Source organism: Pelophylax lessonae (genome assembly GCF_965119305.1).
Source record: "Pelophylax lessonae genome assembly, chromosome: 4".
Lineage (NCBI taxonomy): Eukaryota > Metazoa > Chordata > Amphibia > Anura > Ranidae > Pelophylax > Pelophylax lessonae.
The window spans coordinates 96,918,455-96,943,254 of record NC_138771.1 but is presented as its reverse complement, the minus strand read 5'-3'; the positions used below and the strand labels follow the sequence as shown (position 1 = coordinate 96,943,254).

The 24,800-nt window shown below is 43.7% G+C and overlaps 1 protein-coding gene across 3 annotated transcripts in view; it reads left to right on the top strand.

Moving 5' to 3' along the window:
* RAB27A (RAB27A, member RAS oncogene family) overlaps positions 1–24,800 on the top strand; it is a 233,549-nt gene that overhangs the window by 179,589 nt on the left and 29,160 nt on the right. For all 3 annotated transcript variants that reach the window (XM_082252830.1, XM_082252828.1, XM_082252829.1), the window contains 2 exons: positions 8,029–8,114; positions 24,198–24,301. In XM_082252830.1, coding sequence (XP_082108956.1) covers positions 8,029–8,114; positions 24,198–24,301 — 190 coding nt within the window. The remainder of the gene's footprint in view (positions 1–8,028; positions 8,115–24,197; positions 24,302–24,800) is intronic.

Here is a 24,800-nt window from a genome sequence, read left to right as displayed (position 1 = left end):
ATGAAGGGGAGTAGCTTAGTCATACTTATTTTGAGTATTTATTTTTAAAGAGCAAGCAGCATTTATTTTTTAAAGCATTTGTTAACCTAAAAAAAAAATTTGAGCCTGTTCCCTAAAGCATATTATGCAGCACAGTGCTTTGCTGTGTAATTTGCCCCCCGTATCACCTGAAATACCTGGCTTATCCTGCCTGACAATGTCCTCCCCTCTGTAAACTGACCACGGTATACCATGGCTTCCGAGCCCTGACACTGTGGTCAGTTTACATGCCTCCATCATCCGCAGCCCTCTGTCCTCTCCCCCCTCCCTCCCGTCTTGTCTGCTCCTGTGTCAGTGCCCGCCACCTCCCCTCCTGCTGTAGTTTCATTTAAAGTTTCATATCCTGTCTACAGTCTAATAATCCTGTGTGCCCCCGTGTCTGTGTTTTATAAAAATAAGCCATTCTTTACAGGTTTTCAGAGCGTCACTCGCGTGACCCGCCGCCTCTCTCCTTCTTTCCTCTCCCCATCCCCCTCCTCCTCCCCTCCCGACTGACATCCGTGAGGAATCCTCTGCCCCGCCCACTGAAGGCAGCTGTCAGACGGACAGAGGAGAGAGCCGACGGGTCACGTGAGCGGCGCCCGGCCCTCTGAAAACTGGTAAAGAACGGCATATGTTTTTTTTGAAACACAGACACACAGGATTATTAAACAGGCCAGACAGGATGGTATAAAGTGGCTTAACAACCACTTGCAAGGGGAAGTTGGGATTCCGGGGGGGGGGGGCATTTTCCCCCCTTTGCCCCTACCTGCGGACGCCGATGCACCCAGGGGGAGTCATCCTTCCTTGTTAAATAGTGTGGATGGAAGAATGCTTTTTTTTTTCTTTTGGAGGTAATATTCTATACACAATATATCAATTCTTATAGAGACTCCTTGAACTCACTATTTTCTTTTGTCTTGTGTTTTATTTTTAGTTTTTTTCCTTTTCATAGCCAAATGTACTTTAAAAAACTGTCACTCAGAGTGCTGAGCTCTAGATCTTTTGTTTCTCTTCTGGAAAAACAGGAAAATGCACATTTTTGTTTCTTCTTAGCAGGTGTTCATGGAAAGTCATTTCTTTGAATCATAGGTATTGGTTGTGATTTTTGTACAAAAGAGAATACTGATCTGCGGCTGATGTGTATACTCAAAATTTAAACAGTGCTGCGCCACAATTCTAATCATATAGTGCAACAATACTCAGTATGATAAAGTGCTACTCAAAGTGTTAGAACCATAAAAATCAAACGATCAATGTGAAAAAATAAAGTCCATAAATAAGTGTCTTGATAGAGCCAATCAGCACAATGATCCACCACACAGTGCAGACTAACGGGTAATGTGCTGGTGTTCGCCTCTGCCTGTGCAATCAGGCCGCTCCCTTTATATTTTGATCCGTGTTACCAGTAGGTCGAAATCAGCGGTTCCCCTCCGGGGACAAGTGATTGATCTGGTGTGCTGCTGGCGCTGTATTCCTCTGTAACTTAATCTCCCTCCAGCCAGCTCTGTGAGCCTTGATACCACTCCACAAAACAAGAGAATTGCATATTTTAGTGCTCTGCTAAACTAAAATGTTATTGTTCCATAAAAACACAAGATAAAACACTTGTGGCACTTAAGCAGTGCGGGCTGATCCGGAATAAAACATGTGTCTCTGACAGGATGGCCTCAATGTGACGTCAGCAAGTAGGCTCAGCCCCCTATACGCGTTACGTCAAAGTGTAGACTTCTTCACCCTTTATCTTGTATTTTTATGGTACAATAAAATTTTAGTTTAACAGAGAGCACTAGATTCTGCTATTCTCTTGTTCCCCCTTATATTGTGGAGTGGTATCGAGGCTCACGGAGCTGGCTGGAGGGAGATTAAGTTACTGGGGAAAAAAGCGCCAGCAGCACACCGGATCAATCATGTGTCCCCAGAGGAGAACCGGTAACTACTGGTAACACATGGGTCAAAATATGAGGTGAGTGGCCTGATTGCACAGGTGGAGACAAGCACCAGCACATTACTGTTAGGGTCCTTTTCACACGGGCTTTGTGCCCGGCGGACTGTTTTTGCTCAGCGGGGATCGATCTGCCTATCCCCGCTGAGCAGGCGGATGACAGATCCATGCAGGGAAGGGAGAAAAGCGCAGCACCACCTCAGTGCAGATATAAAAGTTGGTTTATTCCATAAAAGCAATCTAAAACTCATATAGAGAAGATAACCGGTCAGCATATTAAAACGGTCATCTATGTCACTTCAGGGAGGACTTGGAGGTGGAATGGAGCAGCCGCTGGTCCGGGCTGTCGGTTGATTCCGGCTCTTCCTGAATCCTGGGCAGCCTTCCAGTGTCCTACGTCCCATCTGGTAGTGGCAGGAGGATGCTCGCGTTTGGAACATGCGCACTCCTTCCTCAGGCGATGTCTGAGGAAGGATCTTTTTTATTACGGAGTTCCATCTAGCTCTGTCTGGAGCCTGCAGCCACCCCCATCTATTCTATACATGATCAAACAGTGGCTGAATACCCCTATAGTCATGCGCTAAGATGCATGCGCAGACTGTACATGAACATTCACACATGTACCATTAACCTCACAAGTGCTGGTCAAAGTTTTTTGGTTATTTTTGGATGACAGGTCGATCTCCGCTTACTTTGCAGAGACAGAGCTGTCAGAGCCCCGCTTTCCTCTATGGGAGATCGGATGAAAACGGGCCGCCTGTCCATTTTTCACCTGATCTGATCCTCCAGATGGATGGAAAATAGGGTTTCCATCCGTCCTGCATTTCACGGACCATATCACGGACCATATCGGATCGGATAGCAACGGATGTCAGCGGACGTGTCACCGCTGACATCCGCTGCTCCATAGAGGTGCATGGAGTATCGGATCAGTTCCGTCTGAAAAAATTACAGGCGGACCAGATCGAACAGCCTGTTTGAAAGGGGCCTTAGTCTGCACTGTATGGTGGGTCATCATGTTGATTGGCTCTATCAAGACGCACTTATTATTTATGGACTTTATTTTTTCGCATTTATCATTTTGACTTTTTTTGTTCTTACACTTTGAGTAGCACTTTATCATATTGATTGAGTATTGTTGCACTATTTGATTTATTTGTTATAATTGTGGCGCAGCACTGTTTTAAATTGGATTTACTTTGAGTGTAGTGAAAACACTGTGTCAGTGGTAGTTTAAAGTTTTATGCACATTTTTCCTAAATCTGTTCACATTGGGATTGCGCTGATTTAATTTTGCCACTGATATGATATATACACTCCCCTGAAATGTAATCGTGGGCTGCAGAGTGGGATCTTATCTTCTCAGGGTTTGTTTCTTCATTTAGGCTCCAGTTTTTTTTTTTTTTGTGATTTAGATCATCAACCCCCCCCAGATTCTGCCTATAGTATAGTGACCAGTCTAATTTCTACTTCATTGCAGCATCTGTATCAAAGCATTATTAGCTCACAAATTAGTTTGCTTTGTTCCGTGGAATTGCTCTTTGATGTACATCTGTATTTACTGTGAATCTGTTGTCAAGTTTCAGCCCTGGAGTTCTGCCAGTAACGTTACTGTTGAGGGCCAACGCCTTGTAATTAGCAGCATTGTCACCCTGCCATGTGTACTCCTTCAGTGTGCCACCGGGCTGTGCATGTCTTCTGCTCGGCTGCCCATTTATTTAAAGAGGTGCGCATGGCATGGTGCTCCTTATCGCAGAAGTGTAATACTAACAGCCTGCTAACTGTTACTGGTAGGCTCTCCAAAGTTGCTTGGCAGAATTCTTTTTTTCTCGTTCATTGAGGCAGGGCTTGACAAATTTGCTTGAAATCTAGAAGTTAGCTAAGAAAGTTAGTGTAGCCAGTTTTTTTTCACGCATGCCGAATGGCTGGCTTCTGATGGACTGCCTGCCATACACATGGGCCCAATAACGGCCAGTTTTTAATGAGCCGGCTGATATTGCCCGGCATTTGACCAGTGTGTAGTTGGTTTACTTCTTCTGAGAGATATTAAAGGAACGTTCCAACCACCATTTGAAGTGGTCATGGTGGTAGGAGTCAGAAACACTTACCATGCCGGGATATTTACATTTATATGCCGGGGGCTAGTTGCACCCCTAGCACATGTGACTTACTGCTGGTGGGTACTGCTGGCTGGTACTGCTAGCGGTAAACGCTGGCAGAGAGTGTGAATAGAGGAAGCATGCAGAGCCGATGCTTCCTGTATCTCTCCTCACAGGTGGAGTGCACTTGATATCACTCTGCCTGTGACAGGACAGAGCCAGAACTATACAGGAAGCATCGGCTCTGTTCTGTCACAACTGACACAGACAGCCGGGACTGTGCGGCACTTGCCAGTGTTCGGGAGACACACACGCACCTCGCGGAAGACTTGGGGTGTCTGGTGACAAGACACCTGCCACAGTTTAGCCCAGGCGCAAGGCCGCTAATTCTAGTCGCCAATGCGACCCAACGCCTTGGGTTTTTCAAGCCCTGCATTAAGGGACACAGAAAATCTGATACTGTTGGGTTATAATGCCATTTACAGGAGGATTTAGACACTGGCAAACTTAAAAAAAAGCATCATGACTTTAAGTCGCACCAATTTGAAAAGGTGCCATTGATAGAATGGGCTGCAACTTGTGCGACTTGTCATGGGAGTTTGGACATCAAAGCAAGACTAGTGTGAATAGAGCCTTTGTATTTTTATGCTAACGTCCAGGAAGCTAGACGACTTTGATCTGCTGAGAAAAGTCTGACATTTTTGCAAATTTTTCTTCAAACAAGGTTTCTCTACAAGCTACATGAGCAGATCTTCTCTTTACGCAGCTATCTTGATTGATGTTTTCTTCTGCACTAGCTTTGGGGACTGTTCCCTGACTCTGCTGCCCTGAGAGCAAGGCATTTTTCAAATGCATCAGTGATTCCTGTTTTGTTCTATGGGTCCATAACTTACCCTTTGCAACCTTGCCATTTGGCCTATCCTCTGCAGGTTGAGTGTTCACAAAGTTGTTTACCCCCGTGTTAGCCTTGCCATTGTAGTATATCTGGACAACCTTCTACAATCCAAATATTCAAAATAACTTATCACTCTGAATATATGGGTCTCATCTTAGACACAGCTAAAGCCATAGTTGTTCTTCCCAGAAGAAACTTTAACCTCTCCATTCCCAGGCTCTGACCCTTGAATGTTGAAGCCCAGGTTCTGGAGGACAGAGATGTCCCAAAATCAGTAATTCCTTTGCTCAATGCTAAGCAAACTTCACTTGGTGGCCAGACAAAGCATGGAATTCCTCAGAGGAAGCATCCTGTCTTTTCTGTATATTGGCCTGGATCAGAATTTGGCCTGGTACTCTGAGTACCATTTGAGGGTCAGATATTGGCAGTCTGAATTTCTGTGTCCTTCAATGAACAAGAATAATGATGGAATGTATGTATTTACTGTAAAAATAATTTCTTGGGGTTTATTTAAGGACACCTGTCCCTCTGTTTGATACTGCTCTTGGTACCAATTTTTCACAAAACTAAGGGATGCTGGGAGTAGGAGTGACTGTTTTAGGATGGGCTTGTTGTTTTTTTCCCATTATGCAAATCTTCCTATAAGTGGCAGTATAACACAAAAGTCTCTGATTTCCTGTGTCCCTCAAACTCCAAGAAACAATTTTGTTGGGTTTACTTACACTTTAGCAATGCTGCCCATCCTTGCATTTCGCCCTTGAATTTGCATATGGCTGTGTGCTGTGCGCCCCTCCAACTATGGACCATTTAATCTTCATCCTGTTATAGCTTATCTTTGGTCCCTAGAGGCCACTAAGCTTTTCTTACAAATCTGTACATAAATCCCCTTTTTGACATTTTTACTCTGTTTTAGTGTTACTATGAAAACCTCAGTTGGCTGTCCAAATACACAGATCAACCATAACCTTATGAGCACCCACCAAAACCTGTTGAGGCATGGATTCCACTAGACTTCTGAAGGTATGCTGTGGTATCTGGCACCAAGCCATCATTGGCAGATACTCTAAAGCCGTTGTATCCTCACCGAAAAAAAAAAACCCCCTGTAGGACAAAGGCATAATGAGCTAGTATTAGGTTGTCAACCGACTCCGACTTTTCAGCCGAATAAAATCTGGTGTGCAGGCTATAAAATTTTTGTTGTCCGTCAACAGAACGGCCGATTTTTCATCTGTCAGTACAGATTTCGGCAGACAAAAATCTGATGAGCAAGACTGGGCATGCTCAGAGAAGAAAAAACACACGGAAAGTCAACCAGAACATGACATCACTTCTGAAGTTGGTTTTTGTTGGCCGATAAAATTTGTGTGCAGTCTAGAGCACATGTCAACCAACACAACAACACTGGACCAAAGACGGCCGATCGGTCGGCCGATAATCGTTGCGTGTGTACGAGGCTTTAGTCAACCCCTCCAAGTCTTTTTGTTGAGTTGCTCAAACCATTCTTGAATTCATTGGGCCAGGCCACCTTCTCCAATTGTTCTGTAGGCCGGATCTGATGCTCTGGTGGCCATTGTAGGCTTTTGTGGACACAGGTCAGTATGGTCACCTTGATTAGTCTGCAGCTATGCAGCCCTCTACGGAACAAACTGCGTTGCGCTGTGTTCTGAAACCGGTCTATCAGAAATAGCATTAACTTTTTCACCAATTTGAGCCATATTAGCTCTTCTATCAAATCGAATTACACTGGCCAGCCTTCCCTCCCCGCATGCATTGAGTCTTAGCCATCCGTGACCCTGTCCCCGAGTCACCGGATTTTCTTCCTTGGACACTCTTTGGACTGTCCTGACCACTGCGGATGGGGGGACATCACGCAAGCTGCGGTTTTGGAGTTCCTCTGACCCAATCGTCAAGCCATTACAATTTGGCCCTTGTTGAAGTAGTTTAATCCTTACGCTTGCCCATTTTTTTCTGCTTTTAACACATTAACTTTAGGGAGAACATGCTTACTAGTTTCCTATTATATCCCACCCACTTCCAAGTGCCATTGTAATGAGCTCATCAGTGTTATTCACTTTACCTGTTGGTGATCATAATTTGTGGTTGATTGGTGTATATCCTATTAAGACCACTAAATCTGCATCACAGATACAGATAATGGGTGTATATAAAACCATTATTATAAAATATAGAATGTGCTTAGAGCTGAATAGCAGACTCCTAGTTTTTTTTTTTTTTTTGTCTACTTATCTCACAGTACAATGCCATTGTGTCTTTATAGCCTCCTTTGGCCTAAAATTGTTGACAACCTAAAGCAAAGCAATAGCCTGAACCGCATTCTATGAAAAGGAATATAATTTTTGCTTTTTCACAGAAAAACACTTACCTTTTTTTGGTTTACATTTTGTTTGAATAAAATGCCAGCTGCAACTTTCTGTAAATTGGATAAAGTGGGGAAGAGTTGCAACCTGTTTTTATTCACAACACAAAAACAAAGTCCACTGTCTAACAATTTGGGGTTGATTTAACTAAAGGGAAAAAATAATAAATGCACATCTTTTTGCTAGGAAAGAAAGGTGCCTTTTATTATTTTTTCCCTTAGGAGCCTGCAAATCATTGCACCCATGGTCAGACAAGCAGACGGCTTTTAATCTGTACCTCAAATACAGACTGACTGTTTACAAGCTGCAGGTCTTGTAAAATGAACTACGAGAGCACTCATTGGCAACCTTGCAGCCCACTGAGAACTAAAAGCTGTAAGCCACAATGGCTGACGGTATTTGTAGTTCTCTCATTTACAGATCACTGTGAATGAATGACATTGCTGTGTTGGCCAAACCCCGCACGGCCGCGCTGTTTTCAAAATCGGGTTATTTTTGGTTTATTATTGCCTACGCTTCTCTGTCAATTATTGCGTACAAAGCCATGTACTAAAGATCTGCCTCATCTTATTTTGCTATTCATCTTCTTGGCTGCTCTTATTCATTATGCATGTCATTTGCTAATTTCCCATATTATCTGTTCTTTCAGTTGATAAAAGTTTTCTTATGTCATGGTTAATTATCTCTCCACAGGTGTATAGAGCGAACGGTCCTGATGGTGTAGCGGGAAGAGGACAAAGGGTTCACTTGCAGCTTTGGGACACAGCTGGCCAAGAAAGGTGAGCTATGTCAGAACACCGTGTATTTTAAGAACCTCCTGCGCTTGAGTGTGGCGCTTAAGGGCTTGATATACTGCCCGCTTCACTGTCTTCCAAGTATAGCACTGCTGTGCCTTGCTGCCCCCTTCAGGACTCATGGGTATCTTTTCAAAACAAAGAGCAGGCGCACTGGCCTACAGCATTACCGCTAAAATTTCTATTGATAAATAAAACAAGTATTTGATATACTCATAAACACAAGCGTATCAAAAAACTCAGCTGAGAGTGCCTCTAGCTGACCCACACCACTCAACTGATGGCAAGGGAAGACCCTTTGGTGCCCAGTGTTGCCTCTGTGTTACGAGGGGCGAACCCTGTTCTTCAGAGCTTAACTATCTTTTGGCTTTGTTGTTTTATAGAACAAAATGTAGACAGGTCATCATAACATCTGGTCACTGTAATGCCATCCACAGACTGTAGCTGTTAATCGGTCTTGAAATTCAATTTATACAAATCTGGCATCTCCAGGCAGCTATACCAATAATTCAGCTACAGCATTATTACTTTTTAATGGTAGACGCCAAACATTGTCTTATGGAAAATAAATACCCATGGTGCCCCTTTATTGGGTTTTGTTATCCTCAAAAGAAGAGTCATGTACTGTTCTGGGTCCAGTTCTGTAGAGCAGTGGAGGTCAACTTATAGGGTATTAGGATGCCTTATATGTTGCCCCCTGGCATCACCAAAGGACCACATATAACATTCATTATGTGTAATGCTACATAAGACATAGCTTGAAGACTTACAAGAGGAAATGGTCATAGACTGGGCTACAGAAGTACAGACTGGAGTCATGCAGTAGGATACAAGCAGTGACCAGAGACATGTTACATAGGACTCCTAGAGGTCACTTCTATTGAAGGCCTCTTTCCAAATCGGCTACAGACTTCTGGGGTAGCACTGCATGCACCAGAGGGCCACACGTTGGGCACTAGAGCTAAAGAGGATTGCTACACTTATAGGAAAAATAGAGACATATGATGCAGACTTTGGGAGTGCTCAGTATTCACCTTTTTATAGTAAGCATGGCTGATGTGTCAATTGCTGTGCCACCAGTTTGATTTCAGAAGGTCTTTGAAACAAGCAATATTGGCCCTCCTTTCAGTACTTGCAGAACTAAAAATGATATTCGCTACGAGGCCTCTCTACATGGTTTGTGCTCTGCAAGCTACAGTATATCACTGGAAATACTCAACACTGTGCCTGCATTTTATGGTTTTATTCCTCTAATATACTGTGTTGTCTCCGCTGCATAATACTGCAGAGAGTGTTTGCCAAGAGGAAGACCGTGCCATTACCTCGCTTTTTACATGTCATTTCCTCCTCCCAGCAGTGACTGTTTTAGAATGGGCTTGTTGTTTTTTTTTACCATTATGCAAATCTTCCTATAAGTGGCAGTATAGCACAAAAGTCTCTGATTTCCTGTGTCCCTCAAACTCCAAGAAACAATTTTGTTGGGTTTACTTACACTTTAGCAATGCTGCCCAGCCTTGCATTTCGGCCTTGAATTTGCATATGGCTGTGTGCTGTGCACCCCCTCCAACTATGGACCATTTAATCTTCATCCTGTTATAGCTTATCTTTGGTCCCTAGAGGCCACTAAGCTTTTATTACAAATTTGTACATAAATCCCCTTTTTGACATTTTACTCTGTTTTACTGTTACTATGAAAACCTCAGTTGGCTGTCCAAATACACCGATCAACCATAACCTTATGAGCACCCACCAAAACCTGTTGAGGCATGGACTCCACTAGACTTCTGAAGGTATGCTGTGGTATCTAGCACCAAGCCATCAGTAGCAGATCCTTTGCCATTACCTCGCTTTTTACATGTCATTTCCTCCTCCCAGCATACTTTTTTCCCCCCATTCATATGGAAAAAATGTGGTTTAGCTTTGCTGCAGAGTCCTGAGACAAGCAAATCGTACAGCAGGCATAATAAGTTATATTTCACTGAGGCCCAGCCAGTAAAATGTTTTTCCAGCTGTGGTTTGAATCTTATGTTTGTGCTATGACCCTGGTCCTCCATATCACAGTACCCCCGTTACAACGGTGTCTTCAGTGCCTCCTTCATATCACAGGTCCCCCTTTACATCCGTGTCTTCAGTCCCTCCTTCACAACACAGACCCCTCCCTTACAGCATTGTCCACACATTACAGCCCTCTTCATTTTTATAGAAGTGTTTTTCTATCCCACCTCAGTGTCCCCAGTTCCCCCTTCATATCACAGTACCCCTTACCTCTCTTTGTGTCCTCAACACCCCCCCCCCCATCCTTACATCAGTTTAGTCCTCCTTTTAAATCAGTGTCTTCCGCCTCCCCCTCTTCACATCAGTCTCCCCTTTACATCAGTGCCTTCAGTCTCCTTTATATTACAGTACCCCTTCCCCCACTTTACACCAGTGTGCTCAGTCGCCCCCCCACTTACATCAGTGTCCTCAGTCGACCCTTTACATCAGTGTCCTCCGCGCACCCCCTCCTCCCTTCCTCTTATTACAGTACTATCTTCACACCAATGCCCCCCCCCCCCCCCCCTGCTCCTTTTTATCAGTTGTTTTATTACCTCCTTCACATTACAGCCCCCCCCCCCCCCTTTACATCACATCTCCCCCTCCATACTTGCATCACAGTCCCCTTTACATCACAGTTGAAAGGAAAAGCCACATACTGCTGCTAGATAATGTACCCATTAAAGTGGAATTATGAAAAAATCCATGGGAAATTTCTGAATTTTCAGTGAAACTGCTCTGATTATCCAGGGACAGTGTATTCCAAGGCTAGGTGGAAGTATTGCATTTACTTGGTTAACTTCTAAAGTGAATGATTTACCAAGTTACCATTTCAGCTTTAATCAGTCCTTTGTCAAAACTGTTATAATGGGCTGCTCCTTCTATGTGATTAGAAACGCATTAAAATTCCTTAAATTATCAAAATGTTGATGCTGTCAGGTTCTATATTAAACAAAATATATACCATTGGTCTTTAAGAATATATAGCTCTCCATATTAGTGTGCCAGACTTCACATATAAAGAAGGGGAGAGGGCTGAATTAGTGAAAAACATGGTGTAACTTAAACTGGCCATGGACAGACCAGAATTCATGCTGAACCAGACGAATTTCAGTCGATCTATGGGCAGGTAGGTTGTACTGAAGTCAATTGATCATTCGGCTTCAGGACAACAAGCCTTTTAGGCTATTGATCGCTGCTGCTAACTATAGCCGGCAGCAGTGATCATTGTATTGTGATGGTGGGGAAACCTCCTGCTATTAGTGTACATTAGGGCGGGGGGGGGATGGGTGTGAGGGGATTCCCCCATTTAATGTATGGGGGGCAGGTTTATGAAAAATGCAGAAAAATATTGAAAACCTCATGCAAAGGTGCTAGAAATTCATAGGCCAAAAACTGGATTGCAGATATATGCTCACAAAACCGATATACAAGCAATAATTTGGTTTTCACTGAAGAATAAAGTTTAAAGTATATCTAAAGGCAAAACTTTTTTTATTTTAGGTTTTGGATACAGTAGAGAGGGATTAGATCACCTGTCTGGTTTTTACAGCTGTCTGTGCCACCATTGGGGAGATTCACCCTCTAATTGTCCTGTTTACTGTTATTACCAAGATTAAAAGTGAAAGAAAATCACTGATTTTGGGCTGTCACCAGAATAAGAGTAGATGGGAACTCTTCTAAAGGTGCTTTTAATGCTTTTTAACTATCTTCCTTGATGACTCTGACCCTGTATTTATTTTAAAAACTCTAGGCCAGGGGTTTCCAATCTTTCAAAGCAAAGGGCCATTTTATTGTCTTTCAGACTTTAGGGGGGCCGAACTTGCCTAGTGGGAGTAGAAAATGGCCCAGTGTCAGTGGATGTACCCAATGCCACATCATTGGTATCAATGGGAGGAATAGGGCCCCATCGTTGGTATCAATGGGAGGAATAGGGCCCCATTGTTGGTATCAATGGGAGGAATAGGGCCCCATTGTTGGTATCAATGGGAGGAATAGGGCCCCATTGTTGGTATCAATGGGAGGAAGAGGGCCCTATTGTTGGTATTCATAGGAGGAATATGGCCCCATTGTTGGTATCAATGGGAGGGATAGGGCCCCATTGTTGGTATCAATGGGAGGAATAGGGCCCCATTGTTGGTATCAATGGGAGGAATAGGGCCCCATTGTTGGTATCAATGGGAGGAATAGGGCCCCATTGTTGGTATCAATGGGAGGAAGAGGGCCCCATTGTTGGTATCAATTGGAGGAATAGGGCCCCATTGTTGGTATTCATAGGAGGAATATGGCCCCATTGTTGGTATCAATGGGAGGGATAGGGCCCCATCGCTGGTGTCTGTGGGTGAAAGAGTGCCCCAAGGGCTAGATAATGGCAAGCAGAGGGCCACATTCGGCCCTGGGGGCACAGTTTTGAGACCATTGTTCTAGGCAACCCACTACATACACAGGTGAAATTCATATTTGTGAGCGTTTTTTCCTGACATAGGATTTGTCATTTTTATTGCTTGATTCCTGAGATTTTTGTTGCTCTTCCAGAAAGAAATTCCAGCCTAGTGATGTCACTTTTTTCTGCTGCATTTAGGCAATGTGACTAGGTCACACACTTGGACAGTAAAAGAGAAGCAGCAGACTAATTTCCTCTGTCAGTCTGCACTCAGATCTCACTTATCAGCATGTTCCTTGTTGGCTCTTCACTGCACCACAGCTGTTTTGGCTCCTTGTACTGCTCTCTGTCTGAGCTCTGCTTACCAGGTACCTCAAGAAGCTAATGCAGAGTCAGATTCAGATACGTAAACTAAACGCCTTAAAAAATGATGAGGGTTTTTTAAAACATTTACTGTAAAGGAAGGTTCTCGGGGACTTTAATGTTAGTCCGGACCCTTCCCTTGATACATCCCATAGGCGACCTTCCCACTCGTATTTGTCTTTCTCAAACGCTTTTGCAGATCCCTTCAGACTCACCTTTTTATAGATAGCTGGAGGGTGCTCTACCTTTCGGAAAGGGACTTTAGTTACTCTTCTAATGTCCATAATGTGTATACCCTTATTTATCTCCTTTGTGTAGACTTATCTAACCTTGAGCTCTTGCAGTTGTCGTCCATGGGAAACTTTACTATTTCTGATCATGCCCCGGTAACGGTTACTCTTGCCCTGGCACCCGTAAGGCCTGGCCGTGGAGGTTAAATGAAAACCTGCTGGATGACACTACAGTGGTCTCAGGGGTTACAGATGTCTTGACTCATTATTTCAAAGAGAACATTAGAGGGCATTGGCGCAGGGATTGTCTGGGAGGGTCATAAGGCAGTGGTGAGGGGGGAGTTGATTTCCCTTTGCACCAAGCTCAAGAAAGCGGACTTTCAAAGGGTACTTCTTGCCCTTCAGCAGGCTAAACTTCAGCATAAACATAGGGAGTTCTGAGGTATTGACGAGGCTGATGGAACTAGCTATTCTCACGCTTGCTGGATTGGCAAGCACGTAATGAGTTAAAACACCTGTCTCATAAATATTATGAGCACAGAAATAAATGCGGTCGCATACTTGCGAGAGCTCTTCGAAAGAAACGTGCCCAAGCGTATGTACATAAGCTTCACTCCTCTTCTTCTGGAGAGGATATTGCCCAGTCCTCTAAAACTTCCTCGGGGTTTTGCGATTATTACGCTGAACTATACAATTTAGACTCAAACTTATCCCCAGATGCTCAAACAGCCAAGCTGACAGGTATACACTAATATTTAGTCTCTGTTGGCCTCCCTCCCCTAACAGATGAACAACGCTCCGCTTTGAAGTCCCCAATCACTTCTACTGAGTTTGAATCAAAGTCCCTACCTAGTGGGAAAAGTCCAGGCCCTGATGGGTTCACTAAGGCCTACTGCAAGGTATTTTTTCCACTTCTATCAGACTCCATGTGCAATTGTTTTAATTCCCTAGCAAGGGGCAGTGCAATCTCCCCAGAGGCCCCCCAGAGACCCCAAAGCTACCGCCCCATATGCCTTCTTAAAGTGGATTAAAAAATTCTGGCAAAAATATTAGTGAACAGATTGAAACACCTCAAGCCCTATATTATCCATCTGGACCAAACAAGATTTATTATGGGTCGGAAAGCTAGAGACCACTCCATTTGGGCGATACAACTCATTCACTGGGCCTGTAATTGTCAGGATCCCTTACCCTACATAATTTTGTCAACGGACACAGAAAAAAGCAATTGATGGAGTTGTTTGTTCCTACCTGCGTGCAGTGTTGAAGACTCTGGGATTAGGTCCCAATATGCTCACGAAGATTATGGCTTTATATTCTGCCCCAAGCGCTCAGGTCAAGGTTAATGGACTTTTTTCCTCCAGGTTCTCGATCAGGAACGGCATGAGGCAGGGGTGTCCCCTCTCCCCTTCTTTTTTAGCTTTGGTATTTGAACCTCTATTATGTAAATACGAGTGAATACAGACATTAAAGGTTTGAAGGTCCATGATGCTGTACACAAACTGTCAGCATATGCTGATGTGTTATTCCACCTTACGGAACCCTTGATTTCACTGCCCAAACTGTTTCAAAGACCTAGGCATTTTGGAATGCTTTCCAGTTTCAAAATCCATTTTGGAAAATCGGAGATCCTTCACATTAAATTGCCCCCTTCTCTGGTAGGCAACCTTCAGACTGCTTTCCCTTTTACCTGGGCCAAGTCCTCCTTAAAGTATCTGGGCAATCCAGCTCATGGATCGTTTTGATACCCTATACGCTACCAATTTTCCCCCATTGCTTGCTGCGGTTAGAAGGGATTTAGCACAATGGAACAAAACTGCTTTCACCTGGCTTGGGCATGTAAATATTCTAAAATGAATATTCTCCTGAGAGTACTCTTCTTCCTGCATATGATTCCTGTGCCCTTGCCCAGAGGTTTTGTCACCCAATTGTCTAGCATGCTGTCTGGGTTTTTCTGGAAAACACGAAAACCACAAATTGCTCTGGTGCCCAATACACGCAGGTGGCTTGGGTGTCCCGGACATACATTGATACTACAGGGCTATTGTCCTTCAGAGGATCCTCAACTGGTGGTTCCACACTCACGCTAAGCTGTTCTGGGGCACAGGGGACTGTCAGATGCTACTTCTCCTTTGACAACCCATGCTCTTGTTGTTTTGGATTGAATTAATCAAGAGTTAAACCTGGCTCCTCCTGCGTGCTGGCTAGCTCCACTTGGAGGGTTCTTGTGGTTTCCTCCTGGAGAACACTGTGGTTTCCTCCTGGAGAACAAAGGGCCTTATTTGGGCGTTGGGTGGACGACGGTAATGCTGAGTTCTGACACTTCCGAAGCGAAGTCTGCGTATATACGGGTCTGGGAAAGGGACCTTGGGCTTGAGTTTACTGCGACTCAGCTGACTCATTCAAGCTCTATTGATTCCAAGACACAGGAAACAAACTATAAGATTTTGTCACGCTGGTACCGGATGCCCACTGATCTAGCGCGAATCTATCCATCTACTTCTGAACAATGCTAGAGAGGCTGTGGCATATGTGGTGGGATTGTCCTGTGATTAAGCCCTTTTGGGTTTCAGTCTCAGATAAGACATCCTAGGTCTGGACATCTCTTTCCCCAGTTCATTTCCTCTTGCATATCCCTCCTATACCGATTAGCCAGTATAAGAAGAGCGCATTGCCACATCTACTAAATGCGGCAAAGCGTTTGCTCCAAATATATTGGAAGCATGCACAGGTTCCTGGCCGAGAGGAGTGGATTCGCAAGGTTAATGCTATAAGGGAAACGGAGGATTGGATATAGACTTGTAAAGGTAACGTAACGGCTTCTCCAGCATTTGGTCATCTTGGATGGATTACATTTGTGACCCCAGACAGGTGTCGTCCAGTTTAGATCTGGCAATGCTGGAATTTCCAGAACCATCTCTTTGGCAACGTATCCAGCCTCCGCAGCAGTAAGACAAGGGGCATTTTTTAGTGATAGACACAATGACTCCTATTTCTATGCAATTTTCTTCCCTATAGGATGTTGGGCTTGGTGTGGGCGGGAGCACTGGTTGCGAGAACTAAGGTACGTTCCTACTCTTTTTCTTTTTATTTCCCTTCTCTTACTCTTTTTTTCTTTGAACAATTGAATACGTTTCTAATTTTTTGGGATTCTGGTTTAAGTACTACCTGATAATGCACTAACATGACGGGCAGTCCCAGTGTTTTGCGGGACTGCCCGTCATGAGGGGAAGGCCTCCTTTCCTGAGGGTGACACTGCTACCCTTCGGTGTTATATTAGGCCTCAGGGTGGCATTGGTGGTGTGCTGCGGGGACGGGTTAGATGTAGGCGTGTTTGCCCTCTTCCCCTAGCATCTGGGCCAGCCGGGCCACTCTTTAGTTCATTTAACACTCTCATTAGCATATATTATCCTAGTGCCGGCCACTGGGTCCTCTCGTCAAGACCTTTTTTTTTTTTTTTTTTTCTTTATTTACTTATTTCTGGATTCACGTATTTACACACTAGTTGGTGACAGACTCAAGGGGGCAACCCCAATTCCTTGAAGAGAGAGCTCCATTATTACTCTGTCATACAACTGTTGTTCTTCCTTTTATTCTCTTGTTTACTACTTGTACCTCACATTTTAAACGCCTAAACTTATGTATTTTGCACTATTGAAAACATTGGGGTAACATGTTACTTTGTCTTGCATAAAGATTATATAATAAAAAAACATTTAGACTTCATGTACACGGGACGTTTGAAAACTTCTCCCGAATACTGGAATTTGACAGCTAGTAACCAAAGGTTAAAAACGTCTGTTTTGCCGTGTTTACATGCCGCTTTTATGCGCATTTAGCGGCGTCTACGTTTTAGAAGCGTTTTTACATTGTAAAATGGTCAGAAATGTATCCCCATTAAAAACACCTATAAACGAAAAGGTACCGCATTTGGACGCGTTTGCACACTGTTACAAGCATATGGCGTTTCAAATGCCAAACTTCCGTCCTGAAAGCAATTTTTTTGCTTTAAAAAAATTGCCACTAAACTCAACTGCCTCTAACCGACTATAAATGACTCCGTGTTAGAGCTGCATGATTAATCGTATGAAAATCGCGATCTCGATTCACCCCCCCTGACGATCTAAACCTGAGATATGCTCGATTCTTTGCATAGCAGAGAGAACAGCTGTGGGAAAAAAAAAAAAAGCCTCCCGGCAAACGCCTATCAGCATTAGGCTCCTTTCACACGGCCGCTCCGTGTGAAAGGTCCGCTGCGGGACTTTTTTTTTTTTCCACGGAGCGGATGACATTTCTGTCATCCGCTCCGTGTGCCCGCATATCATCCCATCCGTTTGCGGATGATATGCGGACATAATGTAAGTATATGGCACTGCGGATGTCAGCGGATGACACCGCTGACATCCGATTTTCCTTCCTTTCCGTTTTTTACACGGAAGGAAAAATGGGGTTCTGTTCCATTCGTAAAAACGGAACAGAACTGACAGGAGGAAAATCGGGTGTCAGCGGATGGTATTCCGCTGACACCCGCAGTGCCATTCACTTACATTATGTCCGCAAATCATCCGCAAACGGATTGGATGATTTGCGGACACACGGAGCGGCCGTGTGAAAGGACCCTTAGTCTCCCAGTAACTATAAGCAAAATGATTACATTGTATCTTTTCCTTCCCTCTGCCAGGGAGAAAGGAAGTTTAACATCTTAAAGACTAGACCTTTTTCTGACAATTGTTTCTTGCAAGTTAAAATCAGTTTTTTTTGCTAGAAAAGTACTTAGAACCCCCAAACATTTTATATATTTTTTTAGCAGAGACCCTACAGAATAAAATGGCGACTGTTGTAATATTTTATGTCACACTGTATTTGCGCAGCAGTCTTTCAAACGCAATAAATAGACTTTAATGAATAAAACAAAACGTAACAGTAAAGTTATCCCAATTTTTTTTTTGTTACACAGAGAATCGTGAGAGAATCGTGATCTTTATTCCAAGCTAAAAAATCGTGATTCTCATTTTGGCCAGTATCGTGCAGCTCTACTCCGTGTACATGGACACATAAGATAACGTAGAGGAGAGTTCAGGGGCTGCTGAAAAAAATACCCAACTGCTCCTAAACATCCGTTTATCAGCAGCAGTGTACATGAAGACTGTACAAATCTCAAGGATTTGCTCAGCTCTCACAAAAGCTCCCATATTTTTCTTAATACGTTTATTTCCTATGATCGCCTATTTCCTATGATCGCCAACTTTATCTAGTTACTGAAATGCTCTACTTTCCTGAAGTACCTCAATATGGAAAATACTACATTATGGAGACTAGATGGAGCTGGCGATCATAGAAAATAAGAGTTCAAGGCAAAATATGGGGACTGGGGGGGTCATTTACTAATACTGGAGAGTGCAAAATCTGGTGCAGCTCTGCACAGAAACCAATCAGCTTCCAGGTTTCATTGTCAAAGCCTAATTGAACAAGCTGAGGTTTAAAGCTGATTGGTTACCACGCACAGCTGCACCAGATTCTGAGTGCTCCAGTTTTAGAAAATATCCCCCTATTGGTCACAAGTGAGTAATTGCTTGAGACCCGAGACCTTTTTAACCACCTCCCACCCGGCCATAGTACATATACGGCCGGGCGGGAGTCTCGTCCTTCTGAATGGACGTTCTGGAACGTCCTTCAGAAGGAGAGAGATCGCGCCGCCGCGGGCACGCGCAGCGGCGCGATCTCGATGTGCCTGTGTCCCTAGGACACAGAGCAACAAGACTCAGCAGGAGGGCCCTGAAATTGGCCCTCCAGATCACATGACGGCTGTGACCAATCACAGCCGTCATGTAATGTCAATACAGCCGTTGTAACGGCTTCGATCTCTTCTCCTCCTGACAGATCCTGTCAGTGAGGAGATCAGAGGATCGATTCTGCAGCCGGGGTGATCAGTGAGTATTTCTAATTACTCACTGATCACAGGGGGGGTCTGTGCTGGTAATCAGATGATTGATTACCAGTGCAGCCCTGGGGGGAGGGGATGCCACTAGAGCCACCAGGGATGCCCACCCATGACCACCAGGGATGCCCACCATGACCACCAGGGATGGCAAACAGGGCTCAGAGAGCCTGCCAGTGGTGCCCCCCTATCAGTGCTGCCCACCAATGCCATCTATCAGTGCTGCCCACCAGTGCCCGTTATTGCCATCTATCAGTGCCGCCCACCAGTGCCCATTATTGCCCACCAGTGCTGCCTATCAGTGCCCATCAGTGCCCCCCATCAGTGCCGATCAGTGCCCCCCATCAGTGCCGATCAGTGCCGCCCATCAGTGCCACCCATCAGTGCCGCCCATCAGTGCCCATCAGTGCCGCCCATCAGTGCCCATCAGCGCTGCCTATCAGTGCTATCTATCAGTGCCACTTATCAGTGCCCATCATTGCTGCATATCAGTGCTACCTATCAGTGCCCATCAGTGCTGCATATCAGTGCCACCCCATCAGTGTCTCCTCATCAGTGCCTGTCAATGCGGCGTCATCAGTGCTCATCAGTGCAGGAAAAAACATATCTATTTACAAAATTTTATAACCTAAACAAAAAAACTTTTTTTTTTTTTTTCAAACTTTTCGGTCTTTTTTTATTTGTGCACCAAAAAAGAAAAAACCTGGCGGTGATCAAATACCATCAAAAGAAAGCTCTATTTGTGGGGAAAAAATTACATAAATTTGGTTTAGGTACAGTGTTGCATGACCGCGCAATTGTCATTCAAAATGCAACAGCGCTAAAAGCTGAAAATTGGTCTGGGAAGGAAGGGGGTTTAAGTGCCCAGTATTGAGGTAGTTAAAGGATTTGCTGTGTGACTTACACAGTGAATGTTTGCTGGACATTAGTCTGTGTAAATGATAGAATTAATGATAGCCAATAGGTCAAAAAACCTTTGCAAATGATAGCCAAATGCTGTAAAACAAAGAGTATTTGCCCTATGGATCTATCATTTTCAAAAAAGAATTTGGCGATCACCATTTCAGAGCGACTCCAATTACAAATGGGATTCATGCATCACTGTACAACATAAGTTATCATACTTTAAATATGAAAAGATTTGCCTGCTACAATTAAAATCCTACAAAATTCACCTACCAGCTGCCACATTACACATAAACATTACACACATGTACTTTTACATGTCAGTGATGTCTTTGTCATAGCACAGGTTTAATGTACATACATACATTTAATGTACATACAGACATTTAATGTACATACATACATTTAATGTACATACAGACATTTAGTGGTGGCCATTGAGAACCCCTGATCTGTAGGTCTGCAACTCCAAAATTACTGAAGCAGGAGGGCCAGGGCAGTAGCAAGGCAACAAGCATTTTCATAGTCCCCAATGGCAACCTACATATTTGTATCAGTACAAGTCTCCTTTAGTGGTCCCAGGTGGTGTCCAGGCACCTCGAGGTATCTGGTATGCATGGGCTGGCTGCAGTTTTGTAAAGTAAAAACTTCTTTTCTTTAAGACTGAATAATTTTGTTTTCAATTTGTTCCCTAATTCACAGATAACTGAAGACAGCTGAGCTAATAAAGTTCAATAAACCAGAAATGAAATACTAGCTTTATTTAATAAGACATGAGATTTTGTGTATTGTGAAATGTGGCTGTAGGTAAAGCCTTTGTTCTAGTGCAAAATAAAATAGAGCTTAGGTCTTGTTTTCTTGGAACATTCATTTTATTCTGCAATATAAAGGATAAATGCTTTTGATTTTCCTTCACATAAGTTGTAAAAAGACACAAGTGCCAGTGTTGTCGTATAGATGCAAAGCTATTGAGCTCTGGGTTTGCTTTCTCCTGTTCTGCATGGGAGATTGAAGCCACCATACAACTGATACGATATGATACTGGACATTGGGGAGAACGCTCATCCTATACGTGTTTGAGTCCATTGGTCTAACACAGCCTTACTCTACAATTGTTAACATGGAAGAACCCTTAAAATAACTTTCTGGTCCTGGGGAATTCCTTCTGATAATTACTATATCTACAGCTCACGCTACATTAGCATGATGGTCAGTGAAAAGAATGCTCCTTACATTTGTGGTAAGTGAAAGAACCCCCCCACCCCCCCCCCCCCCCCTTACAAATAGCCTAAAGATTTCCTTTTCTTTGTGGCCAGAGGTAATTTTCCAGTTGGAGTGTTGGTTGGAGGCTGATAAGATTTTGGTAACCCCTTCAAAGGGAAACGCGTAATAATTTTTAGAATATGTAGTATCCTATCACTTAGTACCTAGGTGCCAGTGGCCATCATCCCTAATTGTATAGGAAAAGAGGAGAACCCCCAATGGTGGTGGGACTGTGTAGGCGACTGGACAATAGAAAAACAAAAAACTGTGTTGGAAAACTGGACAATAGAAAACAATAGTGTTTTTCAAAACATAAAAATTACTTTATTAATTTCACATTAAAAAATTGGTAAAGATACACAGACCAAAAACATATATATATATATATTGCATGCAAATACAACTCATACAGGTTTGAAAGGAACTCAAGGGTGCATATGGCAAGGAAGGACCCTACGCGTTTCGGGTAAAAACCCTTCTTCAGGGGTCAAAGGACTCAACCATATGAATTCACCACTTTATGTATCTTAATGAACCAAGAAGAGTTGTGAAAATGAAAATCCAATAAGAATTACCAGAGGATGCGTCCGTTAAAGTTTCCACGTGTTATGAGCTGGAGTACTATAGAAACATAGAGAGAAAGTGCCACGAACCCGCTAAACAGGTCCCACAAGGATCCTTGTAGGCCCAAAGGTTTTTTGCAACCAAATCCTGTGGTATGAAGCTACCCAAGCAGCGAAAGGTCATGAAATCATAAAGTAAGCACAGGTCCAGTGCTGCCAATGTTTATATGTGTTACGACATAAATTGATCAGTAGATGGGTATACAGTCACATCGGCATCCTCTGCAGAGTATCCTTTGCAAGTATATAAAGTGACCATAAACAATAAATATGTGAATACATAAACAGTTCCGTGTGGTCAATATGATTACATAAATTAAACCAAAAGAAAGAAATAAATAAAAACAAACAATTATAAAAGTCCTTATAGTAGTGAATATTTATTCAAGACCTAGTCTTGGTATACACTTGGCGTCCACTTCCTTTGCTTTTATTTGGTTATTTTGTAATAAACGTATTGCACGATTATTGCATTATTGTTCTCTCATTCTGGGATATCCCAGCTGAAGAGATTGGAGTAAAGGAGGTGGATGCCAAGTTTACACCAAGCATAGGATTAACAAAGAGGTGAGGGTCCTGGTAGCCAAAAGTTATTTGGTGAGTGGCCCTCCTTACACATATAATTGGAGCACTGTAAATTGGAAAAATCATGCATCACTAACAAACGTGGTGAAAGATAGAAGTGGATTAGAAGATCTTTGTCTTAAATATTCACTACTATTAGGACTTTAAAATGTAAGTCCACCCTTACTAAAATCCCTGCATCTACAGACATCCCCAATCTAACACTAACCTATCTAGCCCTGTAAAGAAGAAATCGGTAGACTTAGCTAATTTGAAGCCAATCCGACCCGATCTCGAGCCGCAGAAGCTCTGCAGAGGACACAGCTAACGATTGTGAAATGAATGGAAAGTGACGTCACCATAGACTTACTATATGGCTTCCATTGTCAGAAGTCCTCTGCACCCTCCTCTACAGTGACGCCGAAGATGACAGCTCAGCCTGGGATCGGGTTGGCTTCTTCTTTACTGGGCTAGATGGTTAGTGTCAGATCGTAGATGTCTATAGGTGCAGAGATTTTAGTGTAAGGGCTCTTTCACACGGTCCGCCTCCGTAGGCGGATCCGTGTTGCTCAGCGGGGATCGATCCGCGATCCCCGCTGAGCCGGGCGGATGACAGCTCCGTCTCCACTTGCAGAGCGGAGAGGGAGATGTCTCAGCACCCGCTGCCCTCTATGGGGGATCGGATGAGAGCGGACCGCTTGTCCGCTCTCGTCAGATCTGATCCGATTACTGAACGGATGGAAAAATAGGGTTTCCATCCGTCCAGATTTCAAGCACAGGATCGAATGCGGATGGCAGCGGGTGTCAGCGGAGGTGTCTCCGCTGACACCCGCTGCCCCATAGAGCTGCATGGAGGATCCGATCAGATCCGCCTAAAAAACTGACAGGCGGATCTGATCGGATCGCCCGTGTGAAAGAGCCCTAACACCCGCTGCCATCCGCATCAGATCCTGTGCTGAAATCTGGACGGATGGAAACCCTATTTTTCCATCCGTTCAGTAATCGGAGCGGATCTGATGAGAGCGGACAAGCGGTCCGCTCTCATCCGATCCCCCATAGAGGGCAGCGGGTGCTGAGACACCTCCCTCTCCGCTCTGCAAGCGGAGACGGAGCTGTCATCCGCCTGGCTCAGCGGGGATCGCGGATCGATCCCCGCTGAGCAACACGGATCCGCCTACGGAGGCGGACCGTGTGAAAGAGCCCTTAGGGTGGACTTACACTTTAATAATGTTTGTTTTTATTGTTTTCTTTTGGTTTTATTTATTTAATCAATATAGACTGCATGGATTTGTTCATGTTTACACATTTATTGTTTCTCGTCATTGCGTTAATATACTTGCAAATAAGCTAGAATCTCAGCATATAGATTACCCTTTGGTGCGGGGTTTTCACACTGCATTAGAATCGCAGGCAGTCCACACTGCCCACCGCTGCGGGTGTCAATTTAAACTTAATGACACTCCCAAATCGGTTTGCAGTGAACGTAAAGCAGTGCAAACTGTGGAATCGAATTGCATGGGTTTGAACACCCATGCGATCCAATTTCAGCGCGGAAAAAAGTCTGCACCTTTTTGGTGCGGGTCCAGTGCTCAATTGGCACCGCACTGATTTTGCATGTCATGTGTACAGGGAATCCGGTGCTATTGTACAAATGACATGCAATGCAGTACACCACGTCAGTGTGAACACAGCCTAATAAAATAATTTGTAGGTTTGTAAACTGTTGATTTCATGAGCCCCTTTTGTCTTGTGCTTGTTTTTCAGGTTTCGCAGCTTAACGACCGCCTTTTTCAGGGATGCAATGGGATTCGTTTTGCTTTTCGATTTAACCAATGAGCAGAGTTTCCTGAATGTCAGAAACTGGATAAGTATGTACTTCAGTGATGCATAAGTAAACCTGTCACTTTTTTCCATATGATGCAGCCATTTGTTTTCCATATTTTATATTTTGCTTGTTCATTCACTGGGAACCGATGGCAGGTATATGTGTTACTATGCTGCAGTCAGCTGCATTACTTTGAAAAATGTTTCTGAATATTGACACTTAGAACAACTATCATACACTTTATATTTATGCCCCTTTTTAAAGCTATGATTGTGTTGTGACAATACATATTATTAGTATTGCTTTATTCGCACATGAGTGCAGTTTAGTGACCTAATCCTTTTTATTACACTTGCCAGTACGGTCTTATTTAAGTCTAACTATGTTCTGTGAATTGTAATTGGCTTATTTCTGTATTTTTATATAGTGCCAATACATTTCATGATTTCATGATTTACAGAACGAATCAAATCTGTCCTTGCTACAGAGAAGCTTAAAACGGAAGTATGTATGTGCCATACCTGTGGGATCCTCCTGGGGGC